At 37.9% G+C, this 14,387-nt stretch overlaps 1 protein-coding gene across 5 annotated transcripts in view; it reads left to right on the top strand.

The window, feature by feature from the left end:
• Positions 1-14,387, top strand: part of LOC124410144 (trafficking kinesin-binding protein milt) — a 93,062-nt gene that overhangs the window by 65,325 nt on the left and 13,350 nt on the right. Inside the window, exon 1 of one of the 5 annotated variants that reach the window (XM_046888301.1) lies at positions 4,341-4,898. The exons of 2 other annotated variants lie outside the window; for them this stretch is intronic. In XM_046888301.1, coding sequence (XP_046744257.1) covers positions 4,418-4,898 — 481 coding nt within the window. In that variant the 5' untranslated portion in view covers positions 4,341-4,417. Of the gene's footprint in view, positions 1-4,340; positions 4,899-12,087; positions 12,206-14,387 lie in introns of those variants that run through there. 2 more of the 5 variants (XM_046888306.1, XM_046888304.1) reach the window with 2 other exon arrangements.

Genomic DNA, 14,387 nt, shown 5'->3' with positions numbered 1-14,387 from the left:
TTACCTCACAATCAGATAACACTGATTACATACCGTCTGTTGTTTATTATTTATCAAGTATACCTGCAACGCGGAACGTTCACGTCTATTTTATAGGTAATCGATTAACTTGAGTGCAACACAAATTCCTGAAGTGCGATGTCGATAACACACGTATGAAATTCATTAATTGTATAAACGTTTCAATCTTTCCAGACACGCACAGAGAGAGAAACCAAATTGAAGCGTTTCATTTAATTTTGATAAATGATGTGAAATATAAAATTGATAAGAAATTATTGCATTTTTTGCCGTCTAAAAGTTTATGAACTTATAAAAATTATTATTCATCCGAATTGTTGCTCCTCGTTGCATTGAAGAATAAATTCAATTTTTTTTCTCTAGTCTATTTATGACAAGAATTAGTTTTTTTTTTTTTTTTTTGGTTCTGGTCATTTTAGAATAATAATTTTCTATTTTTATAAAACTTTCCGAATATCTATCAGGCGATAAAATTTAATTCGAGAAACATTTTTAAAAAATGTTCTACATTACGATGTTTTGCAATTTCAAGCGAATATTGCAACAGTAAGAAATATACTTTTAAAAATGATACATATTTAGTTACTCGTGTCCTGAAACAATGAGTGTAGCCGCAAATTCATTCCGTATCTTTTTTTTTTTCTTGCACAGGTAGATAATTAAATATTCACGGTATACGGCACGCCTCTACTATTCATTATCATTGTTGAAACCTGATATCCTCATTGTCACAAAGAGGGTCTTGAGTGTCACAATAGAAGATCGATTCTAGATTATAGCGTTTAATACAATTCGTCGCTCGCTCTATCAAGCTTATTACTCAGCTTTGGGTAGTTCGAATTCAACATCGTACGAGTTCAGGATTGAAAAACTTTGAAAAAAAAAAACAAATAACAAACAAATTTTCGATTTTTTTTTATCACAATATTATGGTGCAGCTTTAAATTCCGAGGAATTTATCGTGACTGTCGTTATCATTAAAATGACAAGTTAATCTGCTCTCGAATAAAGAAAGAAAGAAAGAAAAAAATCGTTCGTTCGATTTCATTTGTCAATAATAATTTCTCATGCATATTTTGAGATATTCAATTATCATTACAAATAGAAACGTCAAATCACAGACTTCGTGGTGGATTCAACTTTCGACTCACGATCGAAGCAACCGTCTAATTATGCTCGCATTATTTCGTATTTTACGTAGTAATTTCTTTAATCGCAGTAAATCAGTTACGAATTCGAAATTATTTACAGTCTTACTATAGTTCTCGTCACAGTTCATCGTAGAGAAAATTATACGTTTTTTTTTTTTGTAACAAGTATAGCAAACTTCCTGCTCTGTAATTGGGGTCTAATGAAGATCTATATGTACGATTCAATGCTATTGAAAGACTTTTACAGTCTAAAAGAAAAATAAAGATGTCAAAACGATCGAATCGGTTCGAATATTCGTTTATATAAATAATTGTCTTTCGTTCAATAATAGTTTACGCTTTTACTCTACGTATTCATTCCTTAAAAGTATTTAAAAATTATACCGCCCATGCAGTAGTCGAACGGGTTACCGATTTTTTTCTTTTCCAGGCAAAAGAACATCTTACGGTACGTACTCGTGTGCTAAAATTAGTATGAGATTTTTTTTAACCGCATCCGGTGACGGTCTTCCCTTCAACTCTTGTTTAAAGCGTTAATACTCATGTGTCGAGGGAGGCGTTAAGATACTTCGCGATACTTGAAGAAGAAAAACAGACCAAAGCTGTTCAAAACTAATTGACGCTGCAGTGTCTACCCGTTATATGAAAAAACTGGTTCATATTTTGTATTTTCTTCGTCGAAGAACATTTTGAAATTATGTCCGTGCACTTCAAGCTGTACAAAAATATCACAAGTCAATGTATCAAAGTTACAATTTGAGCGGATCTGTTTGAATTTAACACTTGTGCTGGTACATAGGGGTCAAAATGACCCCACTTCATCTTCGCCGTAAATTCCATGTGAAAAACGTTCAAAATAATCTGATTTTATCCAAGGTAAATGATGAAATATGACGAAAATCGTTATTCATTTTTTTTTTTTTTTTTTTTTTTTTCTCACAAAAATTCAACTTCACTTACTCGAATAAAAACCGTTTGTTTCTTGTATATCCATGTCTTGAGAGTTACTCGGTTAAATTTCAGCTCAAAATATTGAAAATACGGCGAGTTATGACTTTTTGAATAAAATGATCCATTTTCTGGTGTTTCGTTGTTTTATGAATTTTTTATTTTTGCTAAAGATAACTAATTTGCTTTAAAATATGATCGTAAAAGAGTATTTCAGAATGTTTTTAAGTTACTTTAATCACCGTTTGCTTTTCTACGCAATGTTTTTTATGCGGGGTCTCCAGCGACCCCGAAGTGACACACAGGAGTTGTACAGCGTAAGGATTAATTGAAATATTGGTAAAGTAAACACAAAGAAACATTAGAAGCAAAAAAAAAACTTACAGATTTCCTTACCTCAAAACAACTGTCTTCAATGAAATCAATTTTGCAAAATAACAGTTCCTCATAAAATCGCATCGTTATAACGACGTTGCCAATTTCAGCCTCGTAAACCTACAGAATACTTGAAAAAAAAAAAAAAAATCTGTCGCACGTGAATTTTCCATAATAAAAATGCTCCAAGTCGCAATTTTCTCAAACGAGCTAAGTTTCAAAATTGCAGAAACGTTCTTGTATCTTCACGTTGCACTCGCGGTACAACGCAATCAATAATCGTTGACCATCATCCAATGGCGAAAGGCTTCGGCATTGCCACGAATGACTTTATCAGGCCATGCTGAGCGTTTCTACGTTAGCCTGGAAGCGGTGAAAGTGATTGTTCTCGAACGGACAGGCGCTGGCGGCAACCCGCATTGCAGGTTGAACCTGCTGCTCCAATTCCGATGGTTAACCCCATGTGTATTTACGTTCCAATTTTGCCGGGGATTGTCTCTGATCTCAGTTTAAGACTCGGAGAAAGGTGTGGGAATTTTTTAAGTGAAAGTTCTCGAAATCTCACGCGCTTATCGCAAACCATCCGCCATTGGATTCCCGCAGCCCTTTTACTCTTTCACTCTCTTCTTCTACTTAATTCACTCTGGAGGAATTTCTTCTGTCGCGTTCACGCACAGAGAATGTACAAGTTAAACTTAGAACCGCGTCCCGATTCTTCCCTTCCTTTTTACCCCCGTTTACTTACTCCGCTCTCGATCTTCGTTGCCTTCATTTTATCCTCCAGAAATCACCTGCCAGCTATAATCTTAATTGAATCGACTTCTCGTACTAAATCTCTTCGACGCAACGGGATACGATCGCTTTCTTTCACTTTTAAACGTCGGTACGTCTCATCTCTGTATAATAACTTTTGAGGTTATGTGATGCACAATACTTTGTACTTTATTGATTTACAAATATAACCGGTACATTTCAACTTAATAAATAAGTACTTAATTATACTGTCAATTTTTTTTACTTACAGTTCCTTTATTGCAGAGGTCGAAATTTATTTACTTTTTATAACAAAAAAATTATACACTTTTATCGAAAAACATGCGAAGGTCGATAATAATCGATTGCACACATGATAAGGCAGATTCCTATTTCTTGCACTAATATTCAACAATTACGATCCGATCTCGGAAGTGATAATGATTGAGAAAGATTTCAAATATCATTCACGAACCGCTTAGGTTACGATGTTAAGAGGTTATGTTTAAATATAATGGAAAACCGAAAAGTCAACTTTGAAAAGCGGTAATAAAACAATAAAAAAGCACCAAGCGATTTTTAGAATCGGTTATTTATATCCACGCATAGGTATGGTAGAAAATAAAGGATGTCCTCGAAACAGATCGTGACTAATCGCAAGCCGAGCGTTACCCTCTCCATGGGTTATACGTTTCGATGTACGGCAAGACTACGTGGTCGTAGACAATACTGATTTTTACCTTCACTTCCGGCTGCTCAATTAAACTGCGGAGGAAAAAAAGCATTTAATTTACATCCTTAACAGGTGCCTGCATGCCCGAAAAGAGTTCGGTGAATGTTCTTCAACGTTATATACAGTTACAAGTCGAGTCTAAGGTGTGTAACCACATATCGTGAACCGATCAACATTAATCGACATTGAAATTTTCTGATACACATGATATGGATAAAACTGAAGTGACCGGAATATTAAGTGAAAAGTGTAAGTATTCAAAGAGCTAAAAGTGCAGACACCGTGTGTGTGTGAGAGAGAAGTGGATCGAAGGAATCGAGAGTTTGTAACCCTGAAAATTCTGAAAATCGGACTTTCGGAAATCAAGTTATCCTCTTAACCGAGCTTAGCTCCTAGTCCGGAAGGGCTGACTTTGCCCTTGGCTCAGGACTATGTCATGACCACCACAAATCCAGGCTCATCATTCAGCTTGAGAAGGGCAAAGACCACGGTTCCGGAGAACCATGATTCCGGGAAGTACGGAACCGGTTCTAAGAGTTTCTCTTCCTTGGGGACCACCACCTTTAACTCCCTCGCCCTTGACGTGTCTTACGCTGCTCTCAGCAGTCGCTCGAGTCCCAGACACTCGGCGAGGAGCTTGTCCAGCGTATGGGAAGTCCCAGAGCCTGATGAAGTCGAGGACCAGAAGGACCCCGAACTCTGGGAGGACATTGGCGTCGTTGAGTACCTCGAGAGGCGGCTTGGGCCTCCCGACGAAAGCACCGCCGATGAGAGGGTCGAAGCTCTCCGGCAGGTCCTCCTCGAGACCGACCTCCATGAGGGCGATGGCGACGCCTCCGACTTCCTTTTTCACGTCGCTAGAACCAAGCACGGGAAAATCTACATTCGAGTCATCAGGACTTTGCTGATGAATCGAGGTAAAGATGTATTCAGATCATGACTTTACTGCAGGCACGTCGAGCGATGATTATGACTGCCAACTGCTTGTTTGTGGTTGTCATTTAAGGATTAATAATGGCAAGAAAATCATCAGAATTCAAGTATTTTTAAGGTTATAATTATTGAAATTTTCTCAATTTTCTTATCATATTTGTTTGGATTCATTTCCATTATAGACTAAAGGAACGATGTTTCATTCGTTTTTACTATTATTGGCAAAAATAGTATGATTGAAGATTATTTTTTCTCTCAGTCTCTTCTCTTTGTAACGTTGATTATATATCGTGGGTTTCATTCGTGTTCCGAAAATGGATCTAATATTTGTTAGGAAGATTGTCATTCTGCCTTGACATCGAAAAGATGAAAATGATAACGTAGCGTGGGATTCGTTCCAATTTTAATTCTTCGTAGACTTAAGTCTGACTTGTAAACTGTATCTTCAAGGCTGGCGTGTAAGTCGAGGGATTACAATTCCTTATCATCTAACTTTGCTTGCTTGCATATTTCATGAAAAATATAAGGTTATTCATTAACTACTTTGCGAGTTTGCATGTACATAATAAGACATCGAGCGGTCAATGGGCTCAAAAACATGTTACGTAATCTTGAAATTATCTACAATTCGGTAGATCGATTTATGTACAGGTAATTCAAGATATTCTGTTCTCACGTAAACGGTTGGAAAATTATGCTGGCAGTACTCGTCATAGATTTTTTTTTTTTTTCTCTTCTCTTAAGGCGACAAATTATATACAGAATCTAAAAATAAAATCAAAATAAATCGTACGCACGTGGTATTAATGTTAAAATATGATTATGATTTATTGCAAAAAGTAACGTAGAGTATTTGACATTTTGAATAACTTAATGAAGTTTTGAAGATATTTTTATATACGTATTGAAATGTTCAGGGGACGCATGAAAAGTTAATTCAAACGCGAAATAATTAGATGTCGATTAAAACTGCAAATGTCATTCTGAGCGATGAGATTGCGATTATTCGTTGAATTATTTTCGATCTAATAATAAATACGATTCTGGTTAATCATCTGCCGAATATAAGGTACGTGGCAATTATAACTGTGAATTTCACAATCGCCACGATCCTTTTATTCCGCATACATTTTTTTTTGTAGACATCTGTTTGCATTAGAATACCGACAGAGTTTTCGCGTATCATTTTAGTTCGCCTTCGTGACTCAGCGAGACGCCACATACCCGCAAATACATACACGCAAATAAAAAAATACTCTGGATTTTGCTCAGATTTTTTGAGAATCATCTCATTCACTTACGATTTTCGAAAATGAGCAAATCGATAACCCCAATTGAAAAATCTGAAAAAAATCTGAAAAATCCTGCTTCATTTATAAAATCCAGACGTTTGCTTTTCATATTCTTCAACATTTTTCTCGAAAATTAATCGAACAAAACTAGAAATAATCGTCTGCTCACTCTGGGTCATGGCGTAAAAATTTTGGTAAATCAAGCAGGATTCTTCAGAATTTTTTGAATTCAGACCATCGATTTCCTCATTTTCAAAAACTATAGGTAAATGAGATGATTTTCAAAAAATTTGAAAAAAAAAATCCAGGGCGTTTTTTTTTTCTAAGTGGAACGGCATAAAAAATCGTTACTAATCGGTGTCAGACGTTGGTCGGTTTGGGGTGAACTGCCTCACATACACATAGGTATATTATAATATTAACATTAATTATGACGTCAATGCGTTTATGTATATGTTTGAATTCTGTATACAGTAGCCACGTATACTAAAATATTGATCCCATTTTACGTAATAATTATATTCATCACGCTCTCTGAGCATCGTCTGTTTTATGTATACATATACCTTCGAAAGAATTTGCGGTTGTAATATCGCGGGTTTTATACTTTTCAATTTACAACCAGCCACAGAGTCTGTTTGTTGGTAATAAGAATTGCCCCACTTGAATAGAAAACTCATGAATGTATTAATGAAAAATTATTGTTAAAGAGATTAGATTTCTCGTTATCGAAGATTTTTTCATACATATATATGTATATATACGTGTTAATACCTACATGCTTATCTCTATGTTTATTTTCTGCGTCTATCTTTATCTTATTAAAACCAGTATCATGACACTTTAATAGATATACGATTCACGCGTATATGCTGCATATCTATATGGAAAGTGATTTAGCAGTGTTTGTAAAAGCTTGCGTGCCAATGTAGGCCTTAAAAATCAATTCAATTAGCTTGTAAAATTGCAAAAAATTAAAAAATAAATTATATCACGAGGCTCAACTTCTCGTTCAACTGCTTTACTTACACATTGTACAATACAGAAGAGTAAACATTTTTTAGTTATCAAATTTCTATCAAATATATGTGTTGATTAGAATTAGCAGTTGTAATAAAAAGAAGAAAAAAAAAATTAATAAATAAATAAAACATTAAGAATTTTCAACATTATAAAGTTCGTTTGAAATTTAAACTGTAAGCTAATTGCCGTAAGATTAATCGAAGAAAAATAAATACTTTCTAGGTCTATCTTGATGAACGTCTTCGACAGCATCGACTAATTGATCGAAAATTAGAAAAAAAAAATTACATTCTATAGCGTATACTAAAAGTAAAGCCAACAAGGTTAAAAACCGAGTCCAATTATCTTGTCGTGTATAATACATAAAAATAACCAGCAGAATGAATTGCGCCAGATTTGCTAAAAGTGTAATTACGTATTTTAAGAAAGAAAGAAAAATGTTGTTGCGGAACGAAAAGATGACGGGGAAAAACTTGGGAGTAAAATAAATGCCTTTTACGTGTTACATTGTATCTAACAAACGTATAGAAACAGACACACGCGCAAACAGATTTATTTCAGACGAAGTACTTATCCGTCAATTCCGTTGTATCTTTATAGGTGTGAAATTAGTCGCGTACGACGGAAATTCCTCGGCGCTATTCACTTTTTTATCGATACGTTTTTCTTCCATTCCTTCGAGCCTCGTGTCTTCTTCTGTTTCCTCGCAGTCTTTTATCAAGCAAGCAAACACAAGCCATAAACCGTTTACTTCACGTCCGCGTCGTCGTCGCATAAAATACCAACTAAATTCTCACCGTAACCAGTCTATGAAAGAAAAAGAAAAAAACTTAGCGACAAGCCCAAAACTAGCAACAATTACTAAGGACAGCCAAGTTCAGTGTATCGATAAAAATGTCGGGCAGTGAAATCATCACCGTTCAACGGCAATCGGGCGACGTGCAAAACGGATCGGGCGACGCCTCCGTTAGGTTAGAATTAACCGGGGAGTCAGGAGCCGCAGCTCCGTGTCTCCAGCTGCCTTTCAACCCCGCTGATCACGATCTCAGCTCCGGATTCAGGCTCACAAAGTTCGGTGACATTCGTGGAAAGGGAATGAAGCCAAGCCGTGACGAGTTGCGCCCTTTGTTGACGGCCTTTGCGCCCTGTGGCGAAGAACCGGCGGTCACGCAGCTCGATCGGCTGGGCCTGAGCCTTCTAGAGTCGAGCAACATCCTTTGCCCGGTGATTGAGGACCCCTACTTGATGGGCAGGATCGCCTGCGCAAGCGTCCTTAGCGGAATCTACTCCTTGGGGGTCGCGGACTGCGCGACGATTCGCATGACGATTGGGGTCTCGAACCGATTGGAAGACAAGGAGCGCGAAGTCGTTGTGCCGATGATCATTCGGGGCTTCAGGGACGCAGCTGAGGCGGCGGAGAGCCTCGTCCAGGGCGCTACGATCGTCTCGAATCCTTGGTGCCTCGTTGGTGGGACAGCTACAGCTGTGTGCTCTCACCATGAACTGGTTCCCCCTGATGGCGCCACCGTCGGCGACGTTATGGTGTTGACGAAACCCCTGGGCACCATGGCCGCCGTCGTCGTCGCTCACTGGATGGAGCTGCCGGAGCGGAGGAGCCGGCTTCTCCTCACCATCACCGAGGAGGACGCCGTCAGGGCTCATCGTAGGGCCGTTGATTCGATGGCGAGGAGCAACCGTGTCGCGGCCATTTTGATGCGGAAGTACAACGCTCACGCTGCTTGCGACGTTTCCGCCTATGGGATCCTCGGGCATGCCGAAGTCCTTGCCAAGAAGCAGAGCAACCCTGTTAGCTTTGTCATTCACAACATGCCAGTTATCGCAAAGATGAGCATCACCTCCAAGCTCACCGGGAACGCTATGCCTCTTCTTCAGGGACTCATGCCCGAAATTTCTGGCGGGCTTCTTGTCGTTCTGCCCAGGGAACAGGCTGCTGCCTATTGCAAGGCGCTGGAGAAGACGGAACAGCGACAAGCCTGGATTATTGGAATCGTTGAATCCGGAGCTCGGACCGCAAGGGTCATCGATAGACCCAGGGTCATCGAAGTCCCGGCTAAGGAAACTGGGGCGCTTTGGTAAACCGATGACTTTCATCTTTCTCGTCGCTCGGAGAAAATGGGGGCGGGTTTACTTCAAGTAATGCGTACTTTTCGCACGGAATCTTGCTTCGTGGATTTTTTACAAGTGAGTGTTTTTATTGCGTTAATTTGGAAACGTTATGCATTCACATGGATTTGGTATATTGCGATTTTTAAATCCTACCCGTTAGTTTAAAATTTTCAGTTTCGCGTTAATTATTGGTTAAAAATAATTTTTGTCAAATTTTAACACCTTTTTCGTAAAGATTGATTTCGAAAGTTTAGATTACCTCAAACAGATTCTCAGTCCTGATGATGGTTAACCGCTCTGAAAACATTCTGACTTGTACGTTTTTCTGTTTGTAAAAAAGCTCATTATGGTTTCGAGCGTTGAAAATCGGAACTATTTCCTATTATTCTTGCCAAATGAAATGAAATGATACTCAGACACGTGATTTTCCGGGATATTTCTTTCACATTATTCGTCAGTTAGATAAATAGGCTTGTGAAAATGAAACTGCAAAGCTCAATAAATTTCAAAATAATAATAACCATAATAATAAGTGTATTCGATTTTATCGGCTCATTACTTGATACTTAAATTTCGTTGCTAGATTAGGCTTTAAATAATTTGAACCGATCGGTAACTGGTCATCTGTATAATTCAATTTAAAAATGACTTATCCTCAAAGGGATTAACCGTTTTATCTTACTTTTATTATTAGTCGTGCATGCGTCACTGTGTTATTCGGTTCAAATCGTTAGTCACACGCCGACCTTACGTAAGCCTTTACACTGAAATATTATAGATTGTGAAAATTCCAACAATGCAAATCGATGCAGCCCAATGACGTTACTGCAACTCCTCAATTTCTAACATCGACCGAGTAGAATATATTGTTATTGATTCTTAGAATCGTTTGGAGAGTTGGAGAGTTGTCGAGGGGTCAATTCGTCGGTGGAAAGTTGCAGCGCGAGAAGTTGTAATGAAAAAAAAAAAAAAAAAAAAATTGAATATAAATGTTGCAAAAACTGGTCCGTCCACATTACACGCGTTACAATTTCTCTCGTTGCAATTCTCGATACCGTGGAGAGAGCATTCCATGACCTTATAAAAGTGCCCTTTGCATCCAAGTGAAAACCTGCAGCGGTAATTAAGGTTATGGTACATGTTGTACATCATCGTTAACTTAAATATGTTAATTTGACGTTTTATATATTCAATTTAATAATTTCGCAGTATGTTAACTTTTACCCGCAGTTGTGATATAGTATTATTATTTTTTTTTTTTTCTTGTTTTACCGTATTTCGTGCCAGAGAATTTAGCTATCGTAAGGATACAAATACAATATACATGCGAAGACCGTGAAATAGCAATTTATTATCGATTCCTTGACAAGTTCGGTGAATGTATTTTTGTGTTTTTAGATACCGAATAAAGTTATATAGATTTTAAGAAACGTGTTGAAAATAGTCTAAAATTGACGCATATATCATCACTGTGAACTTTGTAAATTGACGAAAAAAGATTGGACGAAAATAAATAAAAATTGGAAAACATCTCATCTAGCATTTTGACATGCAAATTTTTCTTCTAAGCCCTTGCATTGTGTTTTTTTTCTTTGTAAGTCAACGTAATGCTTTGATTGTATACAACATTAGCTTTAGATAAGATAATGGTTGCAAAGCCACGAAACGTCACAAATTAACTTCATATCCCGCATCGATCATGCTATAGACAACAAATGCAGGCATTGATAATATGAGCAATTCAATTTCATAAACATTGCTCATGATGTCCCATCAACACTAGTTGAATATAGCGTTTTTGGTTTTGAATCTAGCAGTGATATGTTCGTTTCCATTTTCCAGTGTATAGATCAGGCATATCTAGTTTTTTTTTTCCGTCGGTAATACTTTGTGGTAACTTTTATAGAGATCAGTCACACACTCAGCTTTTCATCGTTCATAGTTAGCCACCTTGTGATCCCACATGTAACAAAACGGAAGTCGTAACTCAAAAAACAATCTGCAAAATCTGATGATAACGATCGTCGACGAAAAAATTTAAAGGACGGGATAAATTTTCGTGACTAATACTCTGCGGGTAAATGGACCTGGAGCCATAAGAAGCCGTGTTGGCAATCCGATAGCTTCTTTATCGACAGGATCCGTTGAACACGCAATCCCACAAGTACAAAAACCCAAAATTCAAGACACAAAAGTCTTCAACACCAACGAAGTGACGAAGAGAGTTCATCACGTTTTCCGGATCTCGTTTGAATTCTCTCCGTGTCTCGACGAGTCCAACGACTAGCGCCGTCGACGGGTAAACGGCGTATTTGGTGAATTACGGAAAGAGAAACATGGCCGATTGATCTGCGCGTAGTTCGTGTGGCAAGGAGAAGGCGCCTCGTTCTCGCTTAGTTCGCATCCAAGTTGCTTACGTCTGTTCGTCACGATGAGTCACGGCGCAAAGTTGCACTGACGGCTCTCTCGCATTCTCGACAATAATAAATTACCATGGGTGTTGTGAAGTGTCGAAGCCGCAGCTCGTCCTCAACTCTCATCTCAACCGACGGAACTTTCATCCCAATTCCGGCTGCTGTTCCTGCTTTTTCACCTTCTTCTACGCCACCGACGGACGCTCGAGCTGCCCGCTGATCTACGTCGCGAGTGTCGCGTGTCTGTGCCTATTTGCGTGGTTCGTGTTTGTGCATTTCTTCTGTTTCATTCTGTTTTCTTAATCGGCGATATTCATTGTTTTAGTCACGTCGGTCACGTCGCCGTGTCTCTCTTCGTACATATTGGAGCTCAGATATCCCGCGTCGATCAAACTACGACTCGCCTGAAACCCGGGCGAGATAATGTGTTGAATGGTAAATATCTTACTTTTTCTTCATCACTCTCTCTCACTTCAGTCATTCTAACAACTCTGCTCTGTCGATAATTCCTCGCGTTAATCGTAAGCTGCGATTCGGCTCTTGGGCAGTGGGGCGAAGCGACGTTTAACCTCGCGCTACAATTTGAATGCGTCACGTGCTGCGATTGGTCCTCGGCAAGGGCGTCTGCTGCTGCGTTTCTTTTTCCTGCAGAGCCGGTTAACGAATAATTGATAATATAACGCCGTGCAAAGTACATCTAGAATTCTCAATTCATCGCCTGTACTCTTACGTAACTCCGATCCGCGTTGATATTTGAGTTGATTTCGCTTCTGTTTAACGTTCTCTGTACGTTACTCGCCGATTCCGCGAACCTTATATACTCGTATTTTGAAGCGATGACCTAATCCTATGGTCGAAAATCATTCGGAAGATTAGTCGTCGGTTCTGTAATTGACCTCGGGGCTTCCCCGTGTCCGTTGATTTGTTTATTCGATGATTGTTATTCGACGCCCGTTGCAGATTCTGTTTTTATCATCTTCACCTTTTTTTTTCTTCTTGTATTACGCTGCCGCATTCGATTTATGTATGAAATTCATACCTACTTAATACGAAAACGCGGCGCATGTCGTCGGCAGCGGGAAACGTTGTTATTGCTCTCTCAAGTCTCAAATCTAATAAGTAGTAATTACTAACGGTATTACGAAGCCTGTGAACGACGCGTCCAAAGTCCGAAAACCCTTCCGACAACGACCATCAATAAGAATATAAACCTCGTTTGTTGGTTGGGGGTTCTAATTTGAATAACTCAGGGTCAAGCAGGCTTAAAAATTTCGGGGAAATTTGGCGGGTGTGAAGTTAGTAACGTTACCGTACCAAAGTTTGAAAAAAAAATAACTATTTTGCACCTTTAGAATCAGTTTAAAAGTTGAATTTATAAAATCTAGGTTTGTTTATGCTTTATCAACAGTTTCCTAAATTGCAAAAATATAACGAGTTTTTCTAAAGATGCGTTATTACAATAACGTTACAAACTTCACACTAATGAAATTTGAACGTATTTTCCGACACGATTTTCATTCTTAGGTACTTTATTTCTTCGCAGATCAAATCGTTCATCTGCATCGCGGTCTGTTGCCCTGCTATCCGACGGCTTATGCAACATTTCTCAACTTTACCTTTTCGGAAAATCAATATCCACACCTTTCGTTCACCCCGGTCTTGTATGTACATATTCACATACGTTGTGTTAACGGGTGTAAAACTCCGAGGAAAGCTAATTGGAATCTAATATTGTCGATTAGTTACACAGTCGTCAGGTTTTAACCTCGATTTTAACTTTCGGACATTTTCAGCTTGTGATTAATTTGTAAAGAATTTTTATACGAATCGATATATATATATATAAATTATATAAATAATAATGCTTAGGTTTCTGATTAAAAAAAATTCTACAAACTCCGAAATATTAAAATTCGTTATAATAAAATCGTATCGACGTTTTGCCGCAAAAATTATACAAAGAATTAGTAACTTTTTGTTTCAACGTTTTGACACGTTAACGTCGTTACTAACTTCAGTCTCGTAAATATCCTCCATCGATCACAAAGATAAATTATACTAATCATGTAAACAAAATATTTTTCGCCTCTGGCAACCTTAACCTACTTATTTCGAACTAATTGTAAATCCACAAATACTACGACAAACTTGTATACATAGAACGATTCGAGTTGGAGATGCAATTGTAATAAACTGCGGTGGTTTATGATTATAATCTTATCGTCCGTTTAGCTAGGAATTGGTTAGCCTTGATTATAACCGATTAAGGACTGTATAACATCGATTTCCTCAATTCATTACGATAATCGGCTCGATCAAAGTCTTGAGGTGCTGCAGTCGTAATACTGAGTAAGCGGATTAACACCCAAGTGAAATGCTTTTTTATATAACTTTTTCTTATGGTTGCCTACGTTCTACCCAATTCTTCGGTATTTAAAAAACATAACAATCTAAATATGGCAGTGCTTTAAAAAAACAAATACAAAAGATTCCAAATTTTCACTATTTATTACGCTGTGAAATGCGCGTTTTGTCGTTTTTTTTTTTTTTTTTTTTTTTCTACACCGTATATTCAAAATAATCCAAAAATCTCTTGCAAACTGGAAGAATTGCGTGC

The sequence above is a fragment of the Diprion similis genome, chromosome 9 (assembly GCF_021155765.1).
Source record: "Diprion similis isolate iyDipSimi1 chromosome 9, iyDipSimi1.1, whole genome shotgun sequence".
In the NCBI taxonomy this organism is placed as follows: Eukaryota; Metazoa; Arthropoda; class Insecta; order Hymenoptera; family Diprionidae; genus Diprion; species Diprion similis.
Note: the sequence above shows the minus strand (reverse complement) of the source record. Positions and strands in the feature narration are given on the sequence as shown.